Below are 26,029 nucleotides of genomic sequence, written 5' to 3'. Positions count from 1 at the left end.
GCTGATCCCTTTCAGGATACATTTGAAGGTTAAGTAACTACAGATCTTGGCTAATCTGATGTAATCTGCTGTTACTAAATGGATGTCTACATTCACGTTCGTAGCATACTGCACACGAGCACCTGGAAATAAAGTTTTCAAATTTGTTCGTATCTATTTTTCTGGGAAAGGAGCCATGTATCTGTTTACATGCTTATACCTCATAATGAGCTTTTTTGAAGAAGTACATGGTTTTTGTCCTTCGCAATGCACTTGCATTTACCATGGCAGAAGTGATGGCACTGGAACAAGGTATACATTTTATTTCCTATACAAAGCAATTTATAAGGAAAAGAGCTGTTATTGAAAATAACATCCTCTGACACGTTGCAAACTACAGTTTAGTATAGTTGCTTAGAAATAGTGGCATGTTTTACACCACTGGTTTTGTATTTAGCAGCTGGCTACTCTTAATTGTCTTTTTTAAGTGTAGAGGACTGTTCTTGATTTGACATTCTTTATTTTACCAGTAGTATTGAATAAAGTAATAGCATTTGCATTGAAATCTGAAATACAAATTTCTGATAATGAAATGCAAATCTCTCTTTTTTGATGCCAGATCTGTGCTCTGTAATGATCCTGATATGTTTGAGATCCCTGTGAATGTTCCTGTGGATACTGTAAAACTTCGTATAGAAAAAACTGTCGTACGAAGGATCCCAACTGAAGCCTTTTACTATTTAGTAGATCTGAAATACCTGTGGGTAACTTACAACTGTGTAGCTAACATTGATACCAGCAGTTTTTATAATTTGAAACAACTGCATGAGTTACGGCTGGATGGTAACCTGCTCTCAACTTTCCCATGGGAATCCCTGGCAGAGATGCCCAACCTACGTACTCTTGATTTACATAACAATAAAGTGACCAGCATTCCAGCAGATGCCGGGAGGTACCTGAGAAACCTCACCTACCTGGACTTATCCAGCAACAAGCTAACCACCTTGCCATCAGACTTAATGGACCTTTGGCCTCCCTTCTCAGAAGCTGCTCCATCCAAGAATATAGACATGCTGGCAACACAGAGAGTCATTTTGGGTATGTTTAAGAACCTATCTCATTCCTTATTAAAATATACATAAATATTAACTTGCAAAGTAAAGCAGGTAGGGCACTAGCCTGGGATTTAGGAGAGTGGGTTTTAAGGCAGTGGCCTCAGAGTATGTTGTTACTTCACTTTTATAACCCTGAGAAAAAAAGCTATTGGATTCCTGTCTATAGGAATAAAGGACATAAGGAATATTGAATATTCAGACAAATGTAGGACTTCAGGAAAAAAAATATATATATATTTCAGATGAAATTTCCCCCATCACTGTATGTGTATGGCTGCAAACACAAGCTTGTCCCTTTAGGGCTGGTTTTCCCCATGGTTCACAAGCTGAATGATTAGGGTCAAAACTCTTATGAAGGCCTCTCCTGAAATATAGTGTTGCAGACTGCATTGGTGATTCAAGAGATGGCAGCTTGCCTCTCCCCATGACTCTTGTTGACTCTGTGTTGCTCTAAAGCTGACTGATTATCCTGATCTCTCCCCCCTCCCCCCAATTTACATGATGAAAAATGAGAGGAAGAGTAGAGCTCTGATACCTAAGCTTTCATAGCACTTCTCGTAAGCATTAAGAAAAACATTTAAGACTGATCTGTCCAGACTCATTTTTTCATATTTTCATATTTTTCATAATTCTATTCCATCTCTCTCTAGTTTCTAGTACGATATCCTGTCAGATCTGCTTGTGACTTTATATTTTTTCTCACACTTTCTCTGCAGTTTCTGGTCTTTCTCCTTTGCAATTTGAGAATATGCCTGGAGCAGCTCTATGAATAGCTTTCTTTTCTGTCACTGTTCCTTCATGCATATGCACATGTTTTGGCATTTTTTTAGTGTGCTGTAGCAGGTGGCAGAGAAGAAAACCAGCCCCAGGTGAACAACTGGCTCTCCATAAACTAACTGCAGGAGTTCTGTATCCACTGGTAAAGATCTGCCCTGCACTTGTACTGCCCCCTATTTCTAACTTCTTGGTCTAAAGTCAGTATTCAGTGTTCCTGTGTTCAGCTGCTTTGTTTTACAGCGGAAGTTGTAATCTGAAACTCCTTCAGATGAGAAGGTATGTAATAACTTCATAGATGCAAGTAACCTGACCAAGCTTCTCACCTGCATGATAGTTGTAGGTTTGCAGCATTAAAAGGATCTTGGTTTTTATTTCATTAAAATGCTGGAAAAATAAGTCCAGCTCAGTACCCCTTTCCATGTCACTGCACTGAGGGCTACAAGAGGGAAGAAACTAGGAGCTGACTGTGCTAGATCTAATCTTCCTGAGGGTCTTCTCTCATGAGGGTCCCAGTGTTTATTTGGTTTGCTTGTCTTACATTGCCCTGACTACTTTAAAAACAAACAAACAAACAAAACCAAAACTGTAGGCTTTATTGGTACAGGCCCTTTGCCAACCTCCTTTAATCCTGGCAAACCCTCTGGTACCATTACTGACTTCTCTAGAGACTTAGGATGGGACCTTTGGATCACTTTCATCTGTGAACTAAAATGGGGTTTGAATACAGATTTCCAGATGGGAAAGCATACAGGTTTCAAACAGCGCCTTGCTTCTCCTTTTTTGAGGTTACATTCTGAAGGAGGCTCTGTGCAGTCATTCTAGATTTGAATCTGAGAATCCAAATTGCTAGGCAGTAATTTCATTGTGGTACGTTGAATAAATTGGCCTTTGAGCTGTGGATAATTTGCTAAACTTTAATTCATTGACTGCGTGACCTTCTTATGACTATATCTCACCGCACATAGGTAGTGCTTGCTGTACAAGAGATTGCAAAGAGAATAAGAAAATGTTGTCTTCCACTGAAGATTAGAAGTGTTTCTTATGTCATATACTATTCTATGACAAGCTCACTTTTTCTCCATTAAATGTTAGTTTTATTTTCTATATTATCGTAGCTTGTCTAAGTTCTAGTTGTGCTGCTCACACCCATTGCCAGAAACTCATCCTGGAGTTGATGTTGATAGACTGTTGTGAAGTAGTAGACTTTAGGAATGAATGGTTGAATGAGATGACCTGAGAGTCAAGATGTGTCTAACACTTCAGCCATGAAGATGTTGGCTTAGAGTGATGGGTGTAAGGTATGCTTTGCAGCATTGCTCCCTCTCTGCCGTCCCTAGAAGCCTCTACTGGGATTGCTGGAGCCTGAGGGAGGAGAATCATACCTCACAGATGCTCTCCTCCTCCTTTGAGATGGGAATAAGGATCACAAAAGTACAAGATGAGGAAGGACTTAAAAATTCCTCTGGCTCATGCTGCGGCTGGGGTGCAGATCCAGATGGACTGAACCCTTCCTACTATTTGGCTAAGCTGCTGCTATTCTTAAAACCTGCAGACAGGCAATTCCATAGCCTTCCGTGGTAATGTTTTCCAGTGTTTATCTGTCAGTATAGTGAGAAAGTTTCTCTATTAAGAGAAACTAACCTCGGTCTACCTTACTGCAAACTAAGCTGATTGCCTCTTGTCCTATGTGAGATGGACCTGCGAAACAACTAATTATCATCTCTTAGAGTATGATAATTATACCTTTCAACCTTTCATATATAGAAAGATTGTCATATTTTTCTTCCCTGTTTTGCTGTGTTCTTTCTTACCTAATCGAACCATTTTTTTCACTCATTTCTTACAGACGGTGTATGTGGGGTTTTTTTCCTTCTCTCTCTCATTTTCTACCGTATTTACTGATTCTTTCTGAACTCCTCTGGGTTTTAGAAGTATTTCTTTTAAAATGTGATGCCCACAATTGCACACAGTACTTGCTTTGGTACTCAAGAGTGTTCTGTGCCCTCTTGCTGTTCTCAGTGGGAAGGTTCAGTCTGGCCCATTTGCCTACATGGAATAGTAGCTGCAGCCAGAGCACTGCTAGAAGCTGGAAGCCAGAACACAGAAATGCTGTTTTTGTCTAGTCAGTAAAAAAAAAAAAAAAAAAAAAAAACCACCCTGTCAGATTCTATTTAGTGTAAGCAATTATGGCTTGAACTGGCCCCTTTCCAAGTTCTGGCAAAACAAGATTGTCACTTGTGTTTAATTAATGACATCAGCAACAGCAGAGCCCCAAACTTGGATAGTTGTGCACATGTGCATTTTTTTCCAACTCCAGGAAGCAGTTTTATCTGCAGTATTCAAGAGTTGTATGTTAGAGAAAGTTCAGGTTCCCCGCTTTCACTCTGAGGTGTCTTGTGGAAGCTACAGACTGCTTTTGCCAGGTGACTGACAACTGACATCTCCTTATTTCAGTTCATAATCTTTTTGCTCTGGGACTTCTTTGCTTACCTCATTGTGTGATGTTCTGCAATGTGGATGTTGTGCTAAATGAAAGAGGGTCAGGGAACGATCCCTGGCCCTAGGGCCTAGTAGCTCACTCTGGCTCTCATCCACACAGTTTAGGACGAGCTCTCTTTAAAGCTGACTGACTGTTTCTCGCTGTGTAACATTTGGCCCTTGGTTTTCCGTGAGCCCTATGAAATGTAGCAGTGACTCTGACATGTAAGAGTGTGTGTGCATGTGCGCACACATGTGGGGAGTCCCCTCTGTTCAAAGCACCTGAAATAATGCAAGAATTGTGTTGTGGCCCATAGAATTGTGTTTTTGTAATATCAAACAGCAAGTATGTTATGTGTCTGAGGGGCTGGCAGGCATGTAAGATAGTTTGAAGGTGTAAAACCTGCTGTGCTTATGTTGGAGGAATGAACAGAGTAGAGAGCGCCATCCTTGGAGTGGTCCCTGGAGTGACCTATCCCTGGAGGTGTCTGGCTTTGTCTTAGAGAGGGCTCTTTGAAATGCTTCAAAGGCTGTGGAGTGGGCTGACAATTAAGCAGTAGAAATTATCAGGGGACCAATGTAGGAGTTCAGCCTCTGGCCCTCTCTTGGTTAGCGCTGGAGCTGTACTCTAATGCTTTGATCCGAATCACAGCCGAGCTTCGGCATTGGCTGTAGTGCAAAAATTGAAATTTCTGACTTGAATGATGGCATTAGCATTTTCTATATGAAAAATGACATCTAGTTGAGTCACTGAGAGAGGTGAAAGAATCCAGGATTTCACAGAGTGGCTGCTAGATGAAATCTTGCCTCTGTTGCCTGTATAGGTGTCAAGAATTTGAAACGCAGTGGGTCCATCAGGCTCCCACTAGTTATGCTGGGCAGTAGGGTAGATGCTGCTTTTCCTGAACCTACTCCCTAGTGATTACAGTCAGTGGGAGACATGGGCTTTACTGTTTAGAACCATGGACCAAACGTCTTGTGGCCTCACTTAGAGGAGAGCCTTGGGTGGGTTGACCCAAGCTCCGATCTGTGTTTCCATCCATCCAAAACCTAGTTGTTTCATTTATTGCTGTTTTACTGCCGGTGAAAAACAGTATATTGTACTTCAGGTTATGGTCTGAGACTGGTTACTGATTTACAAAGGAAATTTTGCTCACAGCTATTTCAAATGCAGAAGTCCATAATGAGGTGGCACAGGGAAACCCTGCTTACTGAGAAGACTGCAAAAATAGGCATGTACAGACACACATACATGTATTTGCCATCATGCGTGCACACATACATATGAATGAGTGAGAGCACATTTTAAACGTGCTACAGTAGCACATTTTAAATGTGCTACAGTTAGAATAAAGACGGGGTTTTTTTTTTTTTTTAGAGCAATTTCTAATCTGTATTTAATGTTAAAATATACAGCATTGGCATGTTGCAATGCCTAACTATTTATCAACTTTCACTTTGTCTTGGCTTAGTATTTCTCTCTCAAGTGAATAAGCTGCCTTAATATTTCTACAGAAGAATCCAGAATTTGGTAATCCATCAGATACACGTGCCATTGGACATCTGTCATGTTTATAATTCCCTTCTCAGAATCCTTTCAGAAAAATAATTTTCTATCTCATTCTTTTATTAAAGCTCCCCATCTTTACCAGTTTCTTCAATTCTTTATCCTCTTTTTAACCTTTTATTCTTTTTTTTCAAGTGTTCTTTCTCACTTTAACTATCTTGAAAACATAAACTGTTGAATTTTAGTATGCTCTTTGTAGTTTGTAGTCCAATTCCAACTTCTGTTCTCTTCAATAGTTAACTGAAGTATAATCAAATTCAGTGCTATTATCTATCTTTTCAACTCACTAGTGCTTTCATCTTTTTGGGGGGGATTTCATGTAGCTTGGTGACTTCAGAGGGCTATGTGAGTTTTCTACAAATAATGTGAATGCTGCCAGAAACCAGCAAAACGTAAATAAATAGAAGGGCTTGGCCATAGAGGTAGGGAATAGACTCCTATATTTTTAGAAAACGTGATGAGCGATGGAGACGAGAAGGCTCACTTTGAAAGAACTCTCTCTTCCTTTGCACTAAGACGCAGAAGTGCAGGGTCCTCTGGGACTACAACTTTCTTCATCCACTGAAACCACACCTTCAGAATGATCTGAAACAATCAAACCTGTGTCCTAGACTAGACTAACTGTTCAGTCTTGTGATTCTTCCTCCATCTTTGCTTTCACCATTCCTTCTATTTTATCAATTTCTGTCACTCTGTTTAGATTGGATCATCCTTCGGTCTCCTGTGGGTATTGAGAGAATGTGCAAGCTATGTATTTATATATATTGAAGAACTTTGAGCACTGCACTAGTTTGAGAAATAATAATAAAACCCATCCTTACCTGCAGTAAAGCCTGCAGGAGGAAGAAGGGTAGCAGAAGAAATATTTTTAGAAGAATTCAATGCAAGGGAGAGTTTGCTGCCTAGTGTGTGGGATGTGAGCCTTGTGAGCTCTGAAAATTGGTCTCCATTAACTCTTTGGACACAGTGTGTCTGGCCCTGCTGCCTGCTTGTAGCGCAACTGCCCCCATATTTTTGTGCTTTATGGATAGTGCAGAGTCTGTACTGGAGAGTATACATCCTTTTAGCAGCATTTCTTACAGAGGAAGTCTATCAGTTGAGGCCTTGTTTCAGGTGGAGCCTATTTAACTTCCAATACCTTAGGGGAATTTCACTTCCAGATGTTCTCATAGTCTCTCTTTAATGTAGAGGCTTACCGTAGAGAAAATCAGTCCCTTTGTAAGCAAGTAAGAATGGAGGAAAAAGACAAAAAAGATACTATCTCTGTCTGATTACAAACTAAAACCTGCCTAATTTAAGATGAGCACAGTTACATGCACATACTTGATTGGGCAGAATTTTTATGAGGAAATAGTTGATGTGCCTAGACATATAGAAAGGGAGCATTTTGCTTGTGAATGTGTATTTGAAGTTTACAGCAAACTTTTTTGTGTTTTGGAGATGAGTGGATTTTTTTTTTCATTTGCTAAAGAAAAGCAGTTGCTACTACAGTTTCCTTGATTTCCCCTTTTCTGTTCTTGCAGACAACAAGTAAGTGAATAGATATAAAATCTCTCATGTCTGGAAGGGGTGAAATTGGATTGTGATGTTAATCATGGAATACCTTCAGGTCAAGTCTTGTTTTAAAGAGTGGGGATTAATCAGGCTTTACCACTGTTTTAACCAATCACTACCATTGTGCTTAAAATAACCTAATCCTGCTCAAGCAGTAAAAGGCAATAGTAGTTAATTATTCACGTACTTTTATATCTGTAGGCTTCTTCCAAAATGAAACGTAGAGATTGCTAACACAGAATATTTCCATTAGTTGACTTAATGACTCCTTAAAATGTATCACTTTGCCCACAGAACAATATTAGCAGATGTTTCATGTTTTTTATTTTTCTTTTCATTTGGATTTAATTAAAGACTTATCTGTTGCGTTAATTGGTAAACGCAAGAGCAAGAGGTTCTTGTGGTCACTTTTAGCATATCGTTTCTCATGTCACTCTGTAATTTCTGTTTATTGTTAATACTCAAAATGAAAAAGGTATGTCCAACAGTGTAAGTCAAATGAGAAAATGAGTGATAATTCGTGTGCTGTTTTACCAGGTAAAGTGGATGTTGCTCTGTTGAAGTCAGCATAGCAAAATAATTGATACCAGCTGAAGATTTAGACTTACATTTTTCAGAAGTGGCCACTCTGTTTCACTGTAAACCATTCACCAAGAGGAAGAAGTCTCTTATTCAGAGGCTTTAGAATCAAGAAGGAAATGTTGTGCCCAACAGAAGGGAGAGATGGTGTTCTTGTATGCCAACGTAAAAACGTTATAGTCGTCAACCTTTTTTCATGGTCGTTCCCATTTTTCTCTCTTCTCCTTTATATTTTTAAATGTATTTCAGAGACTGTCCAAAATTAAAACCAGACTTCTGTGAACATTGGTATGGTTCAGAGCCAGAAAAGAATTTTTCTTGACCTAAAGCATTTTTTTTTCCTTAGCCCGTGTCCTTTTCTTCAAGGGGCAGAGCTGTTGGTGTAAGCGCTAAACCCTTTCACCTTCATGTTCTCTGCACACATTAAAGAAAGGGCCTGAGAAGAGCACACTGTAAGAGCTCAAACAAGGGCTAAGAACAGAGGAGAGTGAAAGGATGCAGTAGACTTAAGAAGCTCACGGGCAGGTGAAGTACTGTACCATCAGTTTTAAGATGTCCTTTCAAAGTGTTTTTTCCTAGATAAGTAGCAGTTTAATGAAGTAGTGCTTTATTACTTCCAATTTATTACCGTGCTCCAATTTATTACAATGCAATTTATTATTATCAATTTATTATTATACTTCTGTAAACTAAAAGATGTAGTTTAATAATTATTTATAATCTTCTTCCTCACCTCTGTAAAAAAAAAAAAAAAAATCCACCATCAACCAGCCAAACAAAAAAAGACAAATTGAAGGAGGGAAGATTAAGTCAAAAACTAGGCTTATGGCTCTACTGGGTCATACTTGGTATAATCATGTGTCATGCTGTAATTGCAATACCCAAATATTGCCTGAGGCCTTTTTTTTTCTCCTCCCACTTCAGGTTTGCAGGACAATCCATGGTTTTGTGACTGTCGCATTTCAAAGCTAATTGAGTTTTCCAGAATTGTGGGCACCTCAGTTGTACTTCTTGATCCACTGGTTTCTTGTAGTGGACCTGAGAGCTTGTCAGGGATCTTATTCCAGAGAGCTGAGTTAGAGCAGTGTCTTAAACCATCCGTGATGACATCAGCAACAAAAATCACCTCTCCACTGGGAAGCAATGTTCTGTTACGCTGCGATGCAACTGGATACCCAACGCCACAGCTTACTTGGACTAGGTCAGACAATATGCCAGTGAACTATACAGGTATAATAGCTCTTTTCTAGGAAATGGGAGAGTCTAAAAGTATTGGGTTGTTTGTGCTTTGAGAACATGATTATAAATAAAAATAGACTAGATATTCCACCATGCTGGCAATTGTATCCTGTGAAACTGCTGTTACGAAATTGTTTGTGTAGGTCTGAACCTGAACAGGTCCAACAGGCTAATCTGATTCTAGGTGTGATTTGCAATAAAAATATGTGTGGGGAAAATGGATGACAGGTGAGGAGAATAAAGGAAAATGGAGGTTGGGATAGTTGGGCCCTAATTCAAGAGCTGAAAAGCAGAAAGGAGAATTCAGGACTAAAATCTCCTTTTTAGTTTAATATATTAAAGTTAAAAAGGCTAGCGAGGCTGTAACTGAACCACTTAAAACATAGCATACATTTTCTATGTTATTTGCAAATGTTCGTTGCTTAATTGCAAAGCCCATCTTGAACGCTAAAGAGGCTGTGATTGTCTGATATCTTTCTAGCTGTTATATGCTATGATACATATTTATGCAGTAGCTTACACAAAAGATATCCTGCTAATGCCAAGTAGTTAGAGTAAATCTTAGGTCTGAGGAGGGTGATTATCCAAAGCACTGACGTGTCTTGAGACAAGAAGGTCATTTCGAAAAGTGTTTTAAACAGGAGACTGTTATTTCCTGGTCACTTGGCAGCTTTAAGACGTTTAATGCAAATTAGCTTGTAGTTCCCGCTGAACTTCATTTTTGCTTAAGCTGAGCACTTTTCTGCAATAATATAATATAATATGTCAAGGAGTTCTGTAGTTGGGGAGGGTGTGTGTTTGTATATGTCTGGAGGTTTTTTTTGTTTGATACATGGCAGAAATAATTTCAAGGGGAGAAATAGTCTAATAATCTTTTCTTTCTCTTCAGCTGCCTTTTATAATATTTTACTCTTTGCATTTTCTTGTAGTAATTCAAGAAACACCTGGAGAGGGTGTCAGATGGTCCATAATAAGCTTGACAGGTATTTCCTACAAGGATGCAGGGGAATACAGATGTAAAGCCAAGAATTTAGCAGGAATGTCAGAAGCTGCTGTTACTGTCACAGTGGTTGGTGTAGTTACTACAACTATGTCACCACAGAAATATGGAAGGAAACAAGAGGCAGAGAGACAGAACACTACACAGGAGGAATCCAAGCAGAGACCGGAGAAAACAAGCACACCTCTTCTCATTCCATCAACCACCACAGCACTGGTTGCCACTGAAAAATCAACGAGTGCCAGGATTACTGACAAGAGGCAGTACAGGCCCGTGGTAGATGGAAAGAAAAATTCAAAGGCGGTGACAAATGGAAGCAAAAAGCAGACTGAGGAGGTGAGCAGGAAAGGTGAGGAGACTTCATTGAGTCCAATGGCTATGGCTGAGCACAATGTCACTGTAAAGAACCTAAGAGTGGTCAGTGAAACTGAGGAGAGAGTGACCTTAACTTGGAAGACTGTCAATGCTACAAGCAACTCTGCAGTGACTGTGTTATATTCAAAGTATGGTGAGAAAGACATGCTGCCTCTGAGTACAGATTCTAGCAAAAACAAAGTTACAATTGATGGTTTGCAGCCTAGTACTCAGTATATGGCATGTGTCTCTCCCAAAGGAGTGCCACCTACAAAAGATCAATGCATTATTTTCTCCACTGATGGGCTAAATGATGAAAGCAGCTCTCCGTTTCCTGTTCTGATAGTGGCCAGCAGTGCAGCATGTGTGGTTGTCTTACCTTTGATATTTTTCTTACTCTACAAAGTTTTAAAACTTCATGGGAAACCTAAAACTGCTAAGGAAGCTGACCTTGCAAAAGAGACCTATGTGAAATTTGAAACACTGTCTCTCAAGCCTCGAGTAGTGAATACAGCAGGAGAGCTTTGGGCACGAAGGTACACAAATGAATCTGAAAGACTTCTCCTTTGTTCTAGGTCAAGCATGGATTCTCAAATGACCTTCAAAAGTGAGGGCTCTAGGTCTGAGTATCTCTGTTGAACATGGGTGAGGATGGAGGAGGTGGAATATACAAGGGGTAAAATTAATCAAAAATGGTGATACTGCATCTGGAAGCAGGTTGGTGCCAGTTATAAAGTATCACAATTGTATGTATCATCCGATAGAATGCAGTCTGCTGGGTGGGTAGGAGGTGGAATAGAAGAAAAACGTTGACTTCTTTTTCTAATGATTGTTACTTTGGATGTGAAGGAATGCCATTCTTTGAAGGATAAATATAGCGTGAAATTTTATTGCCTGGTTAATGATCTTATATTTTTGATTTTCATTAAAACATTCTACTTTACATTCTTGTTTCGCTGTACTATGTGCAAGTTGTATGTATCAAACATTAATCACAACTCTCTTAAACTGTGTACTTAAATGATAAAGTAGAAGTAGTTTAAGCTCTATTCCTATTATCTACCTTATTTGAGAATACAAGTTTTCTTCTGCCATGAGCTTGTGCTTCAAGATATCATTCGGCTCTGTTTGTACAGTAGCTTGGACTGGAAGTGATCTCAGGCCAATCAAGACTGAAGCTAGATAAACACAGGTTATGGACTCTTGAGAGGTACAGTACACACCATATTGTGATTTTGCAGATGCTATGGGAAAGGAGATTCTTCAGTATTCTGACGTTCAGGTAAGGTGACATTATGAGTCCCTCTGTGAGGGATACTAGATATTAATCATGTGAATTTACAGCAAATAATCTTATTGCAAATTCCTAGCCTTAGAATTTACTTGGATGCTGTACATATATCAGCATATGTCAATTTAAGAAGTATCTGCACAAAAAACTTTGTGACACTGTGTAGTACAGCACATGTCTATATAACTATATATTGCATATATTGCACAATATTATATACCGCACTGCACTACTGTAATACACACTGAGACACAGTAGGATGAGATCTTGACCTCAGATCAGGTTGACTGTGAGACGAAGTTTAATCATCATAACGAAAATTAGTTATGAGCATGATTCCCAGTGTTTAGAAAATCAGATATTAATAATGATGAATACAAAATTGCCTGTTGATAATTTATTACTTATTGTGAGGCTGCTTTTTCGTTGTCTCAGGTGAATAACAACTTCATTGTTTTAGGTTCAGGTATCATAGTCAGGAATTGATGTGAAGTGAGAACCGCAGGTTTTCCTGAAAATCACAACTATGCTGTTTCTTTGGACCTTCCCGTACCTAGAACAATTATTTTGATGGGAAGCTGGGAGTCTTCTTTTTCCAATGGGAGAAATGTTACTCTAAAATGACAGACCAAAGCTTAGTTAATTAAAATTATGGTATTTGCTGGTATTGCTAGTGTAGGATTAAATTTTGCCTGCTGGAATGTTGGAGAGCTTAATGAGAGGAAAAACATTTGTCAAAATAAACAAAAAAAAAAAGAAAAAAAAAACAAACACCAAACTTAAAACCACAGCAAAAAATAAACAAACTCAGTCTTCCGTAGCATCTACATGATAGTGCTCAATGGCTGGAGATGATAGAATGTATATTTGAGACCATGGAATTGTGGTAAGGAAGCAGGTGAGAAGTTCAGAAGTATGAAACCCACTTATCTGCCTGTGCTTTTAGAATTAATCTTAGTGTTGTTTTCTGTGTTACTAGTACGTGTAGTCAAAAGATGATCTTTTTTTCTTCATACTCTTTTTTCATGGATAACTTTGACTGCAATGAAAATTATTTTGTTTTTCTAAGTGGAATATTTTGGCGTTGATGTTTTTTTCATGTATTGGATTTTCCAGGGATAGAAAATTCTTCTTGTTTCAAAAAAGTAGTTCATCTGAAAAGTCATTTATAGTAAACTAAGTTTTTAACAGGAGACCTGTAGAGTTACACTATTTGCCTTCCATTCTCCATATAGAAAGCATAGCCAGTAGATGTTGCTGAAGGTGTTCCCACTTAAAAACACCACATGTGTCATTGAGAAATTATTTTAACATTTACTTTTAATTGCTAGGGAATGTGTGTCATTTAAAGGTTAAAAACTTTGCAAGTAACTTAAATGTAATTCTGGAGTTCTCTTATTCAAAAGTGCTGTCACTAGACTTTTAGATGGTGCATCAGGGTATCAGACTGTGGTGGTATGAAGCTCATTTCTAGAGAGGTCATTTGCTAATCTGAAACCTTTTGGTTTGTCTAATCTAATTGTGGAATTAGCATGTACTAAATTTAGGAATGAATCTCTGCGAACACGTTCTTTCAAGAAAATACCACATACCTTATTTTTTCTACAGTTCTTGAGACAATGGAGTTACTTAACTGGACATGCTTCAGGACATCATGTTAAAACAGCACATTTGCTGCCGAATTTCAGTGGGAATTGAATACACAGGCCAAATCACAAAGTAAAACCATACACCCTTTACCTTTCTCACTTAGGACTGATATAATGGAAGAGCTGAAGAAACACTTGTAGTAACAGAGGCAATTTTTTATACTATAAATTGCTAAGATTCATGATCAGAATCATTGAGATAGATTTTGTCATCTTTAGTCAATTTGAGTAACATATTCTGAAATGCAATACTGAATCAGTCATCATTATGAACAGTGGATGCCTATGATCTATGCTTGGCTGGTAGGAAGCTGGAGAGAATTTTACCAGTGTTATGTGCTGCCTTGTATATATTCATATATTTTTGCACTTTGCTAGCTCAATTCATCCTGTGCTTCCCTGAAAAGATTAGACCTCTTCTTATACATTACCTGCAAAGAGTATGTCAAATCTGGATAGCTAATAAGACTGCTAAGTAACATGAGCTGAATTCTAAATAGACCCTGTGTTGAGCACCGTCTTGTCCTCAGTTAACGCTTGCTAAGCCAAACTTAAGGCATCTGTGTTAGTCTTGGCCTTTGCTCACAGCAAGCATTGAGTTCCTTGCACTACCAGAAGATTCTCTTACTTTTTTCTGAGGGGCAGTGGCGTGATTAGATTAAGAAAGAAAATGTTTGTAATAGTAAGAAAGTAGTAAGAAAAGAAAATTAATTTGGGCTATATTTCAGAGACTAAACTAAAGGCATTTGAAACTCATTGCCTTTCTAAAGAGCTAATTCAACTAGTATAGTGTTTAGTGTTTTGATGTGAAAATAAAACACAAACATTGCTTGCCTGACCCTTTCTTCTTCATTTAGCGTTATGCAATGAATGTAAGTTTGAGGACAAAAGGAAATCTGAGGAGAAACAAGAAAAAATGCAAAAAGACGACTGAGATGTGGAAGGGTAATATCATAGGGAATTCTGGGAGTATGTGCCGCAGTCTTCCTTGCGATTCTGTCACATACAGGGCAAAGATACTGGGCTAGCTGCAGACAGGTAGTTGTAAGAGGATGGATGAAGATACTGCCCGCACATCAGTGAGTGGAGCTCTGAATGTGTCCAATTTGGACAGGGTGGGAGGAGCTATAAAATTGGAGTGTGGAAGAGGGGCACTGAGCGAATATGAAGAATGTATCTGAAGCTGGTCTTGAAGCTTACCTGTGTCCCAATGGAAGTTTGTGAGAGCTTTTTGAAGACATCACTTATAAACTGAAAAGGGGGGAGGGCGCGTAATTTATGCATCTATTGCAGTGAAGAGGCATATGCTTCAGCCACAATTCTGGCTAGGGTGTGAATCCTAGAGATAATAGACTATGACAGTCTATTGTGGTGTACAACTTTGTTTTAAAAACAGCACCTTTGTTAGAATTGTGCCTGGAAGGGGGACCTTCTTGAATTTTCTGCAAGGGCACAAAAGAGATTTCAAAGTGGAACTTTTTTCTTTTAGTGATCTAACTGGATGTAGGCTGGAAACATGCTCACTTGGATGCCTTCTCTAACAGAATTCATTACATAGTTCTAGATATAACAGTCGGCTGCAGAAACTCCAGGCTAGCTTTCCTTTGTTGAAAAGGAGAAGTTTTGAACAGATGTGTTCTCTTTTCTTTTAAATTACTGACAAAATTTCCCTCTGAATCTCAGAAGACCAGAAATCACATCAGAATGCAGGTATGATTAATCTGTCATTTTTATAAACTCTGGTGATCCATAAATTTCAGAGACTCCCTTGCCAAGCAGTGTCAAAAGTCAAGCTGAAATGTGAATCTGAAACAGTGTATAGCAAGAAGATAATTCTCTTTACAGTGCTGCGTACAACACATTAGTCATTAATGTTCGTGCTGGGAATCTTGCCAATCATTAATGCAAAAGCAACTTTGAACAAAAGGATGTTATCTTTCCCAAGATAATCTTGGGAATAATGTCTAAATAGTAATTATAACAATGTACTTTCTCTGAGTTTCTTAATTCCTAATTTTATTTATGAAATAACACCCTAAATTTGTGTTTAGAAAAGAATGTTAAATATGCTCCAATTATTGCAGTCAGTCCAGTAGCACCTGTCAGGTATGTATTTTAAATATATTTGGTCTAATTTAGCATCTATTATTTTTGGAAGATAGTTGAATGGCTTAAGAATGGTATGATTGGAGTTGATAGAACAAATGACTGTAACTTGAACCTCTCATAACAGTAGAATACCAATTACCGCATTAAGTAAGTTACCACATTTTGGAGAAGATGCTCTGACAAGAAAGTAACAAGAAAATGCTTTCTTCTAGAAGGTGATGAGTAATACAATATTTGGAAATTCTTTTTAGGAGGGATTAAAAGGAATTGGGTGGAGCTTTTTGTGAAGGTGTCAAAGAGGACTCAGTAAAATACTCCATGTCAGGAAAGGCTAAAATGGCATCTGTTTTCTTCCTATCCCTTAATCTAGGAAGAAGGAACTTTGTGTGTGTGGATGAAGGGCAGGAATATAGAGTACTACAGTGTTGCCTAACTGTGCCTCAGGCACTTTCTTCTGAGGCCTATAGTACTGGCTGTTACCTGAGATATACTACTCGGTTTTTAAAAAAAAAAAAAAAAAGAAAGTCATAAACATATCTCCAAATCATGTTTTTTGCTTGACTCTTTCTCACTTACTCCTCCCACTTCAATATTGTTTTGGAAAGCAGCGCTAAAACAATAAAAGCAATACATACAATCTGCCTTGTAATAATTCTCAGTCTCTAAAACAATTACACCTTTATTGAAGAAAAAGGAAATTAAGTCCAATACCCGCAAATATTTTTTGTAAGAATCTGATTTAATTAATGACGCTGAAGTCTAATGCTGTGGGATGATCGGATCGAATTCTGAGTCATGTGTCTTGAATTTTTATGCTGCTGTGATTTAGCCAAACATTTGAGCCTCCAAAAATAACCTGCACCAATTATATTTTTTGTTTCATAGCCCAGTCCCTTGTGTTTAAGATCATGTGGAAGTCTAAATCACAGAGGGAGAAAGAGGACAATATAAGAGTATGGTAAGCAGTCAGCTACAAAGCATGGCAAATTAAATTCAGAATAACTACTTTCTGCTGAAATTCTTTTAAATTTTATCCTTACTTGACTTTTGATCAGGCCCTTTTCTATGTTAGAGTAATCCTACAGTGTGCTGCTAGCTTTGGTTTACAAATGAATGATACTATTTATGGGTATTTTTCCAGAGCACCCTCTTAAGGTCTTGAGAGACCTGTTCTGGTTTCTTACTGGTTGGTTAAAAAAGATTTACATCAGTATCTCTTGTTGTCTAGCGTAAAAGTGACATGGTGGAGTGATTTGCTATCCACTGAAGCAGGAAGGTGAAAAAACAGGTCATAACACTCCTGTTTGTGGTGGAACTCAAGCTTAATGGCTGAAGGTCACTTACACATTGTTATTGTAGTGTTTGCTGTCACAAAACACTCCGTTCTTAAAGTCCTGTGCCAGTCATTCTAAGCTCATTCTAAAAGCTCAGGATTATTTATTTATTTTTGGAGAAGATTCCTAATATTGAGAAATAATTTGAGGCAAAGAATCTTCCTAAAATGGTACAGGCATGTTTTAGTGCACAAATGTGCTGTTTATTTGTTCCTTAGCTTGCTTGAGCGTTCTTAAGTCTTTGACAGAGGAGCAGACATTCCCTTTGGATGGGGTAATCAGCAATAGAAACAACCCATGCCACATTTTTCACAAGCCAAAAAAGTAAGTCTTTGCTTTGGTGAGGCACAATGACTGAACAGACGTTATGTCCAATATCCATATGAACTATGTCTTTGAAACAGAATGGTTCGAAGAGGTAACTAAAAAAGTTCCTTGTTTATTGATAGAAAACAGTGGCTCTTTCTTGTGATTATTTAACAATGACTTAGCTCTACAAATTGCCTGAATATGAACTGGTATAGACAGAAGCTCAGCCTGTCGCGAGATGATTAAGTCTTGAATTTTTTTATCCTATTGAAGATTCACATAGAAGTGAAGTCTGCACCAAATGAAATGGGAGAGAAATTGATGATCCTTAAAGATAGTTGACCTTAAAGAAATGAGAAGAATGATCCTGAAGATTGTTTCAAGGATTTGTCAGTATTGTGATGCCAAAAAAGCGAGTAATGCACAAATGATTTTTTTTGTTTTGTTTGTTTGGGTTTTTTTAATAAAAGTCTGTAAAGGTCCTGAATCAGCAGAGAGGCATTTGGAGAGGCGCTCAGTACAGGCAGAGCATATAAATGACAGTTTTTTGGTTGGGATATGAAACAAGAATGTTTAGTACAACTATGTGCAAGTCTGCCCTGGAAGAGAGCATTACACTGACAATCTGATCAAATGCAGATTCTGATAAAGCAAAAAGTATGTTGAAGTAGGGTATATGAATAGCAAAGAGGAAATTCCTATAGAAAGCACAAGTAAAATAGAGTATTAAAAAAAAAACATCCTACTGAAGAGTACTCAGTTCCCTGAATGGAAAAAACTCATTTGGTAATCTTTCAGCTTATAAAATCACACTTAAGAACTGCAAGGAGGAGGAATATTAGGAATGTGCCAAAAATTAGATTAAGAGAAGATCCTTGTAGAGTTGAAAGAAGGCTGTTTTGGGCGACAAAAGACAGTATTCTTGAACAGGCTTTGTGCATTGTAGTTATTACTGGCTCAGAAGCTGAGGTAAGTCTACTTTGTAACAAGGCTTGGGGGAGGGGGAACCCTAGACCTCGGCTGAAGGACCCCAGAAAGAGGTTGGCTTCTTGAGTCTGATGAGGTTACGTAGGCAAGGAGCTATATGATTGACAACTTTGTCATCAAAGGAGCCTAACAACTATAGCAAGTGAGAGGAGCCACATATTAAGTGGGGAAAACTGGGACAATATTTTATGGCAACTGCCAGCTAGAAAGGTAGCTGCAGTGAACTGCAGGCAGCACTACCTGAATGGTTTCAATCTTAGCTTTTCCTGCAGTAATGGACAAACTGGGCAGTTCAGGAAGAGTACTGAAACAGAACAGAGGAAATAAACTATCAAGGTGATGCACTTCTATGGGATATAATATAGTCAAAACATATTATTTGATATCTTCTGAGTCCTTCACAGTGATAAGTTCTGAGCAGGATGAACTGACAAAACTTTTAATGTTGGAAGCTGATTACAGTTCAAATGACTTGTGATTCATCAGAAGGGCAGGGTGACAGGCCTGGAGGAAGTTGAACTCAAATATCACCACCTAAAAATACATCTGAAATGATGAAGGCCAGGCTCTTTATTCACTGTTACAATGCTGACTTGTGTGGGCTGAGGATAAAACATAGGAACGGGGCTCTGAAGAGAAGATCCAAATAACTTATTGACCATATCCTAGGCATTGACATTTGACAATGTTTCAAAGCCCACTGCCATTTCAGCAGATGCCAATAGCTCAAGACTTAGTGGAGTGGTGCTCCAGTTACATTGAGATGATTGCTGTCATGCGTTGTTGCAGGTGGCTTTCAGACACCAAGAATAAGTATGCAAAAATGGCAAGAATGTCTGTAGAGTGGCTGGGCTGTGGGAGAGATTCAGAGGATACTTGCAAGGTCTTGATAATTTCAAGATGGTGACAGGCCGGTCACAAGCCACTTGCTTCATTGATAAAAGACTAATAGATCAAACAAGATTTGAAACATGTGGCTAAAGGGACACCTTAATCTGACTGGGTCTGCTTAGTCTGATGGATCCTAGTAAAAACAGTATGCTGTGAAATAGGACCATCATGATTTATTCTTGGGTGTGGCTGTAAGCAAGAGCCATGCAGTAGCACAGGCAACCATTCTATCTTAAACATTTTTTTGATGCTTTCTTCTTTAGAATATTGATGCACTTAATAGTTTTTTTCTTCATCTTTTGGCAAAAGCATTAGTAATAGCTAAATATTTGATCCAATTGAAGAACCTGTGACTTGAGAGTTCTTAATAACTGATCACTTCTGAAGGTATAATTGCTTTGTTGTGTAACAGTGAGCGGGTGGTGTTTTTTGGTAGCAGAAGACAAGAAATTTTGATCTGAATTGCTTGTTAACGTGTGCTGTTCAAACCTCTCAGACATAAGAGTGAAAAAAGAAATGCCCATTTGATATACTTACGCAATGGCAGCATATATTTGGGGCAGGTGTAAAATTACACACAGTGAGAACCACATCCTGAAGCCTTAATGAGATTTTACTCTTATTTTCCCTTTACTTTTACTAATACTTTGTAAAATCTTAGTAACACTTACTAATATTTCTCATATTTTACAGTATCAGGCTTGAGGTAATTTATATAGACTTTTAAAATATTTAAGTAACTCCTGGAGAGCATAAAACTGAATTACCCCCTCTTACCCAAGAACCTAGTCTCTTTCAGGTTTCTGAATGAGAAAAAGGAAATTGCTTATTTAGAGCTGGGTGGATGATTTAGGGCAAAAACCTGTCCCTTTGGTAAGATAGGCCTAGTCCAGAGTTTTTAGTGCAATCAATGGGAGTTTGATACTGACTTCAGTGAGTGCAAGGTCACTTTCTCTTTAGTGTCTGGAAGCAAAGAGCTGTCTCTCTGGGTATTTAATCCTGGAACGTGATGATGAGCCTGTGATCCGGCAACACTTGCGGAGAGTCCCCGCCCTTGGTCCGCATGTTTTACAGCAATGAGTGGCTGCGAACATTGAGAATTTATGCACAAATCAATGTCTTTGACTTCTGTGCCAACACACATGAGGTAGGTCCTTCTGTAAATCTCTCTCGAGATACATAGATATTATTAGAATTTTACTATTTGGCCCAGATATTTTAGGTATTTGGGTTCTTTTTCTTACGATGCATTCTGCCTTGCCTGTGAGCCCAGTTCCAAATAAGGTGGTCAAACTCATTCGCACGGGGAGGTTTCTTTAGCATTGGGAAACACATGCAAACTCTTAGAATAGATTTCCCCTGCCCCTCTCCCCTTACTAGGGTCTTGTTTCATTTTGGAAAACTGGGCACCTATGGCTAATTTTCAAAGCACTGCCCAAGAGGTACATCAGACTCTCTCCTGTGGGCATTACTGAGAAAGATTTGGGTGGGTACTCCCTTCTATAACTTTTTGCTAATGCCCAGCTGACCTTAACTGCAGTAGTATTAACAGTATTATACATAGTGGCCCCTAGGTACTTCTGCTTTTCAGTAGAGGTACCGTAATAGGTTGGGGGTAAATCTTATAAAACTGTGACTTTGGTCTAGCTACTATGCTCATTATTACTGTGTTTTTAGTTTGGTAATTTGTGAAACGACTTGAGAGAGCTAAGCAATTTTTTATGTGGTGTACAAGGCAGTGAATCCCACAAATGCTTTCCTAGTACTTTAAGCTAGCTGGTACATTTCTACTAATGTGGTGTACTAGTTTTAGTAAAATCACAGAGGGCTTCTGTGATTTTTTTTATCTCATAGCGCTAATAGGAATTTTATATAACAAACTTAGTTTGTTCTTTGAGAAATAAAAGTTTTTACAATACAGTGTAACAGTTTCTGATAGACACGAAGTATGAACATTTATGTATCTCCTGGGAAGACAGGTATCTTACTGTGCTTTTCTGTATACAAGTAAACTAATACTGGATGCCGAGAGTGACAATAAAAATGATACCTAAAAGTTTTCAGTGATTTGCAGCACCACTTGGGAAGAAGCCTGTTTTTTAGTTCCAATACAGATAATGTATAAGCCCAAATTAATTTTCTTTCCCTTCTGTTTGGTGGCTTAATTTGTTCCCTTTGTGATCTTAGCAGCAATAATAAACCATTAATTACTTTGGAATTTTGAATACTACCTTCAATAAAAAGATCTCAAATGCACTTTGTAACCATTTGTAAATTAAAGATCCCCCCTTTATGCACAAGGGATGTATCAGTTCTTTTTACAATAAAAAAGAAGCTAGTGAAGTGCAGAGCACTTAAGTAGTCTTGCCAGGATCTGCCTTATAGCAGGCACAGAATTGCCTGTGCATCCTGTATACATTTTAGTTACAAAGTCCAACTGTGCCTGATTCCGTCTTTGCTTTCTCTAGATTGTCATTTGACAGCCTAGCCTAAATCAAAGGCTACTGCAGCTGAGAGATGCTGGTAACTGTAAGGGAGGTAACTATATCTTTCAGTATCTGTTCATTCACGTTTCAGCGAGGCAGAAAATGTGATTGTTTATGGCCACTTTGCTTCAGTCTTGTCTGTCAGTTCTGCAATTGCTTATAATTTTGTCTGTTGCAAATTGAGTTTCCTCAGTCTTTAATGCTTAGCCCGGTGCTCACTGCTTGCTTGATCAGTCCCTGAGACTAAGACTTTTCTGAAATCACCACTGTTACTGGTGTCTGAACTGGAGCCTCCATATTCACACTCTTGCGCGCAATGCAGAATCTATCTGAAGCTTTAAAGTACACAGAATGAATATTTGGGAGTTAAATATAAGGTGGTCTACTGCTTGTACTTAGTATCTCTGCCTTCTTTCCCACTGCTCTCCTTGTTGCTATCCAGGAGCAGAATTGACAGCTGTGCCCTCGAGCAGGGTGTGTTTGGTAGCTGCAAGACTTAGATGCCAGGTTCTGGGATATCATTCTCCTAGTGGCATTTGGGTCTGTGATAGGCTCTTTGGCATTGCTCTCTCTGCAGCTGTGAGGTTGTTTCTGAGGTGGTGTCAGGTCAGGCTGCCTCTTCCATGGCTGGGCCCCTTGCAGGTCTCTTGCTGCTTTCTCTACTAACTCCTTCCTGATATGGTATAGGAAAACCACATGCGGGACTCTTATGGGCATTGGGGGTAGGATCTAACAACATATGGTTTTTTTGCTTTGAAATTATTTCACACAGTAAATGCCATCACATCAAGAACTTGGACTTCCAGTGCAGGACTGATTTTCAGCAGGCTGCGGGCAAATTTTTCAGGGCATCTGCTGCTCAAATATTTATTAATTAGGAAATATTTACTTCTGAAGATCTCCTAAACATTTATTACAAACAGTATGGAAATGAACCTTCCCAGCAATTATTACCCCTCTTCTTGGCTGCCCGCCAGTTTACTAACTAATCCCTCTGACACCAGCTGCCTGGCCACATACAGGAAAATGTTAAATTTCAGTGAAGGGCATGTGGCTTGCAGCATGCTCAGGAAGTCAGCACGTTAAGATCGGTTACCCTGTCAGATGAAGAGAATTCCAGAGTCTGGCAGCCTCCAAGAGCATCTTGCAGTTTACTCACTGGAGTTCAGTATTGGGCACTGACAACATCTCTGGTGATCCCAGTGTCTTGAGTTCATTTCAGTTGCTGTTGCTGTGGAAAGCTGGCTATTACAATGTCTGTTTCTACTTATTTAAAATCTGTCTTGTTTGATTCTGTCTTTATTTGTATCAGTGATACACACGTTAAGTTTATGTGTGTGTGTTCATGGAAGTATGCCGAACTAATGTAATAGAAGCACCAAGTGAAATGGACGTAATCTAACAACGAAAGTGCATTAGACGGGTAATTGTAGGGATTCTATTCCACATAGCCAGTGAAGCAGCTGTAAAGCAAAACCTTAAAGTAGTCCCTGGTATTCGTTTTTCTAAAGAGCAGCATGATCAGAGAGAGAATGAACCATCTGAAAAGGTCTGTAATGTGAAGACAGAAGTTGACTGAAATAGTTGTTTTAATTATTCTTCTTTCCAGCCAGAACTCATGAGGAGAAAAGACAAGATCCATAGGAAATAGCAATACTTCTAATAAATGGACTTTCAGAATAACAACGCATGGACAGATTTTTAAAAGCCTGATCTCTTATTGATACCAGTAGAAGTTCTGAATGCTTATCAACTTTGAAAATCAATGCCAGATTTCAATCAGTGCCTTTGTTCTGACTTTTAGAGTGTCTGGTGCATGTCCAGTACATGCACCTAGGACTCATGTCACTGTTAGTGTAACACAGCTATCTCTGGGATGGAAAGTAACTGTGAGGCAAAAAACTGTGGGGAGGATATATATATATATATTTTTTTTTCACCTGCAGTAGTGAAGTAATGTCATACGGGCTACTAAGATCTTTTCTTAAATACTCTCACATAGTAAACTGCATAGACCTTAGTCATGGTAACTAAAGAGCTGTTAAAGTATTATCTTCTCTTTAGAGAGCCAAGTACTGTTTCAGCATGCTATTTTAACTAATTCTTATATCTCCTGACATAGAGGCCTAATGTAGTCATCTAACAGTGATAAATGTCACAAGTCAGAAACATGCTATGCAGCTTCCCTAGCGTGTTTTACTGTAGTTCTGACTGTCTGAATATGACAGTTATTTAATTTTGTCTCTGGATCCTTCTGTGGATTGCAGTGTGGTCTGTCTGATGAAATGAATAGTCACAGTGCAGCAACTGGTGATAGGTACATGTCAAAATGTTGAAAAATAAAAATACTTAAGATAATATTGATTGTAATTAATATTATGGTTTCAATGAGGTTTTTTGTATCTTTTCTTTTCCTTGCAATCAGATTATAATGGGAGAAATTATAACCCATTTAGGGGGGTATATGTCATTATTGTTGCTATGAAGTAAACTGAGACAACTGCAAAGAGAGAACCTACAAGAGCACTTGGTCTTCATAAGACTTTCATTATTAAAGCCATCCTCTTTAATTAATTTCACTAATAAATTAACTTACAGCATCCTATCACCTAAATATTATCTCCAAATTGTTGAAGAGAACAATGAGTGACAAGCTTGAGGACAAAAAAGAATCACCATCATGCATACATCAGGAGGAGATTTCAGGCATTCCTGGCTTTTAGATATCACAAGAATATGCTGTGCTCTCTCATGCTGTGCCTCCTCCCCCACTCTGTCTCACAGGTACTTTAATATTGCATAACGTCCTTTATGTCAGAATTATCTGTGAAGTGGATTCAACCTGCTGAAAGGACATTAGCAGTACTGAATCAAGCACTGTTATGTCAGAGGAAGTAAGTCCATGAGAGTTGGCAATCCTGAGATCAGGCCAAGGTGAGTCAGTGTAAGATATAGTTTACCAAAATGTTGCTTTTTTTTTTTTTTTTGGACGTTGTCAGAAATCCCTAGTGTCATTAAACGATTGCCTGTATCTGTCAGCTACTGCTCTGATCACAGTACCCTTTCTGACAGGATTACATTTCTGTAAGCACTTTGACTCAGGGCCTTGGGCTATTGGGAAAGAACTTAAGTTCTTTGGTGGAGATTGTGTATCTCTGGGTATTCCTCACTGCTCTAGACTATTCATACTAAAAATAACCAGTATACATTTCCTATGCTATTTCAGGGAACTAAGCTTCTTCACTTCATCATTAACCTGTATTGGCAGCAGTAAGGATTGTGGTGCCTATAAATTATAATTTTAACCAGATCGGAAGATACATAAGACAAGGATCAAACTTCCAGAGGCTGACAGGAAAAGAAGTTGAAGTGCTGACAAGTTAGCATAATGTGTAGTAAGCAAGAATAAAAGCCAGTATATGATTTAAACGGTGCGCTAATTAATACAGTATAGTTACTGAAAGCCCTGGGAAAGTGTGGGAGAACTCCGTTTCCTTCATATCTTGGAAACGGCTAGAATGTTGTGTCCTTGAACTCAATAATCGCAGCTGTGTGCCACGGTAGGGGAAAAGACCGCCTTCAGCTGGATTGCTAGCTGGTCTTTACCAACCAAGGCAAAACAAGCCTTCCAAAACTAGATGACAGAGTGGGAAGTCCAAAAGAAAGGAAGAGAAGGATATTTATTTATTGTTAGTTCATCAGTCTCTCAAGACACCACATCAAATTAAACTAGGTCAGTTCTTAGCATTCAGTGTATCAGGAGAGATAATTTTAAGATCATTTGGACTGATTCAGAGGTAAGTCTAGTCTAATTTATTGTATGAATGCTAACCTAAAGAAAGTTGCTGTACTTAACTAGCTGTGGGTGTGAGCAGTAGCTTGCTATGTAGAAACATTTGAAACAGCTCCTTAAATGCTAAATGATTTTAGGTGGGAAAGAATTATTGTGTTGGTGTTCTAAACCAATTGGTGAAAAATAATATATTTGGAAAGTATGGCTGTGGTACAGCCTGATGAATTTTGTGCTTTACTGAGAACTTTCTGGTTTGGTCTAAGAGAAGATAACTGATTCCATCCACTTTCTAGTAACTTATTTACATCCTCTGGCACTACTTCTGGTCTGAGGCATATCTGGCTTTTGAGAGGCAACAAAATCTCACTATTAAGAGACTTTTCTCCTATTTTTAAACCCTTCCTATACTTTTAGGACAGTGAAATGAATCACTTTATTAACCAGTCTCTATCTCACTGCAGTGAAGGGATACCTTCTTCCAGAAAAGTTTATTGTGGTGTTGACATCTCAGACGTTCTGTCTTTGTTTTCATCTTAGA

At 38.5% G+C, this 26,029-nt stretch overlaps 1 protein-coding gene and 1 long non-coding RNA gene across 2 annotated transcripts; both read left to right on the top strand.

Annotated features, from left to right (window-relative positions):
- The first annotated feature begins 76 nt into the window (after nucleotides 1-76).
- LRIT3 (leucine rich repeat, Ig-like and transmembrane domains 3) lies at nucleotides 77-11,691 on the top strand. Its single transcript, XM_009665407.2, has 4 exons — nucleotides 77-291; nucleotides 599-1,077; nucleotides 8,974-9,279; nucleotides 10,218-11,691. Exons 1-4 carry the CDS (start codon nucleotides 83-85, stop codon nucleotides 11,279-11,281), a joined length of 2,058 nt encoding a protein of 685 aa, XP_009663702.2. The 5' UTR covers nucleotides 77-82; the 3' UTR covers nucleotides 11,282-11,691.
- A 4,514-nt stretch (nucleotides 11,692-16,205) lies between these two features.
- LOC138067159 (uncharacterized) lies at nucleotides 16,206-24,626 on the top strand. Its single transcript, XR_011140882.1, has 4 exons — nucleotides 16,206-16,649; nucleotides 20,173-20,359; nucleotides 21,681-21,750; nucleotides 24,483-24,626. It is a non-coding gene; the product is annotated as an uncharacterized lncRNA (long non-coding RNA).
- The last annotated feature ends 1,403 nt before the right edge of the window (nucleotides 24,627-26,029 follow it).

The sequence above is a fragment of the Struthio camelus genome, chromosome 4, assembly GCF_040807025.1.
Source record: "Struthio camelus isolate bStrCam1 chromosome 4, bStrCam1.hap1, whole genome shotgun sequence".
In the NCBI taxonomy this organism is placed as follows: Eukaryota; Metazoa; Chordata; class Aves; order Struthioniformes; family Struthionidae; genus Struthio; species Struthio camelus.
This window is presented reverse-complemented; position numbering and strand designations above follow the sequence as displayed.

Excerpts from the sequence above, each read along its gene's own strand:
- LRIT3 (XM_009665407.2), top strand. The coding sequence starts at position 83 with ATGTCTACATTCACGTTCGTAGCATACTGCACACGAGCACCTGGAAAT. Across the intron at positions 292-598 it reads AGTGATGGCACTGGAACAAG|ATCTGTGCTCTGTAATGATC; the intron begins GTATACATTTTA and ends TTTTGATGCCAG. Across the intron at positions 1,078-8,973 it reads AACACAGAGAGTCATTTTGG|GTTTGCAGGACAATCCATGG; the intron begins GTATGTTTAAGA and ends CTCCCACTTCAG.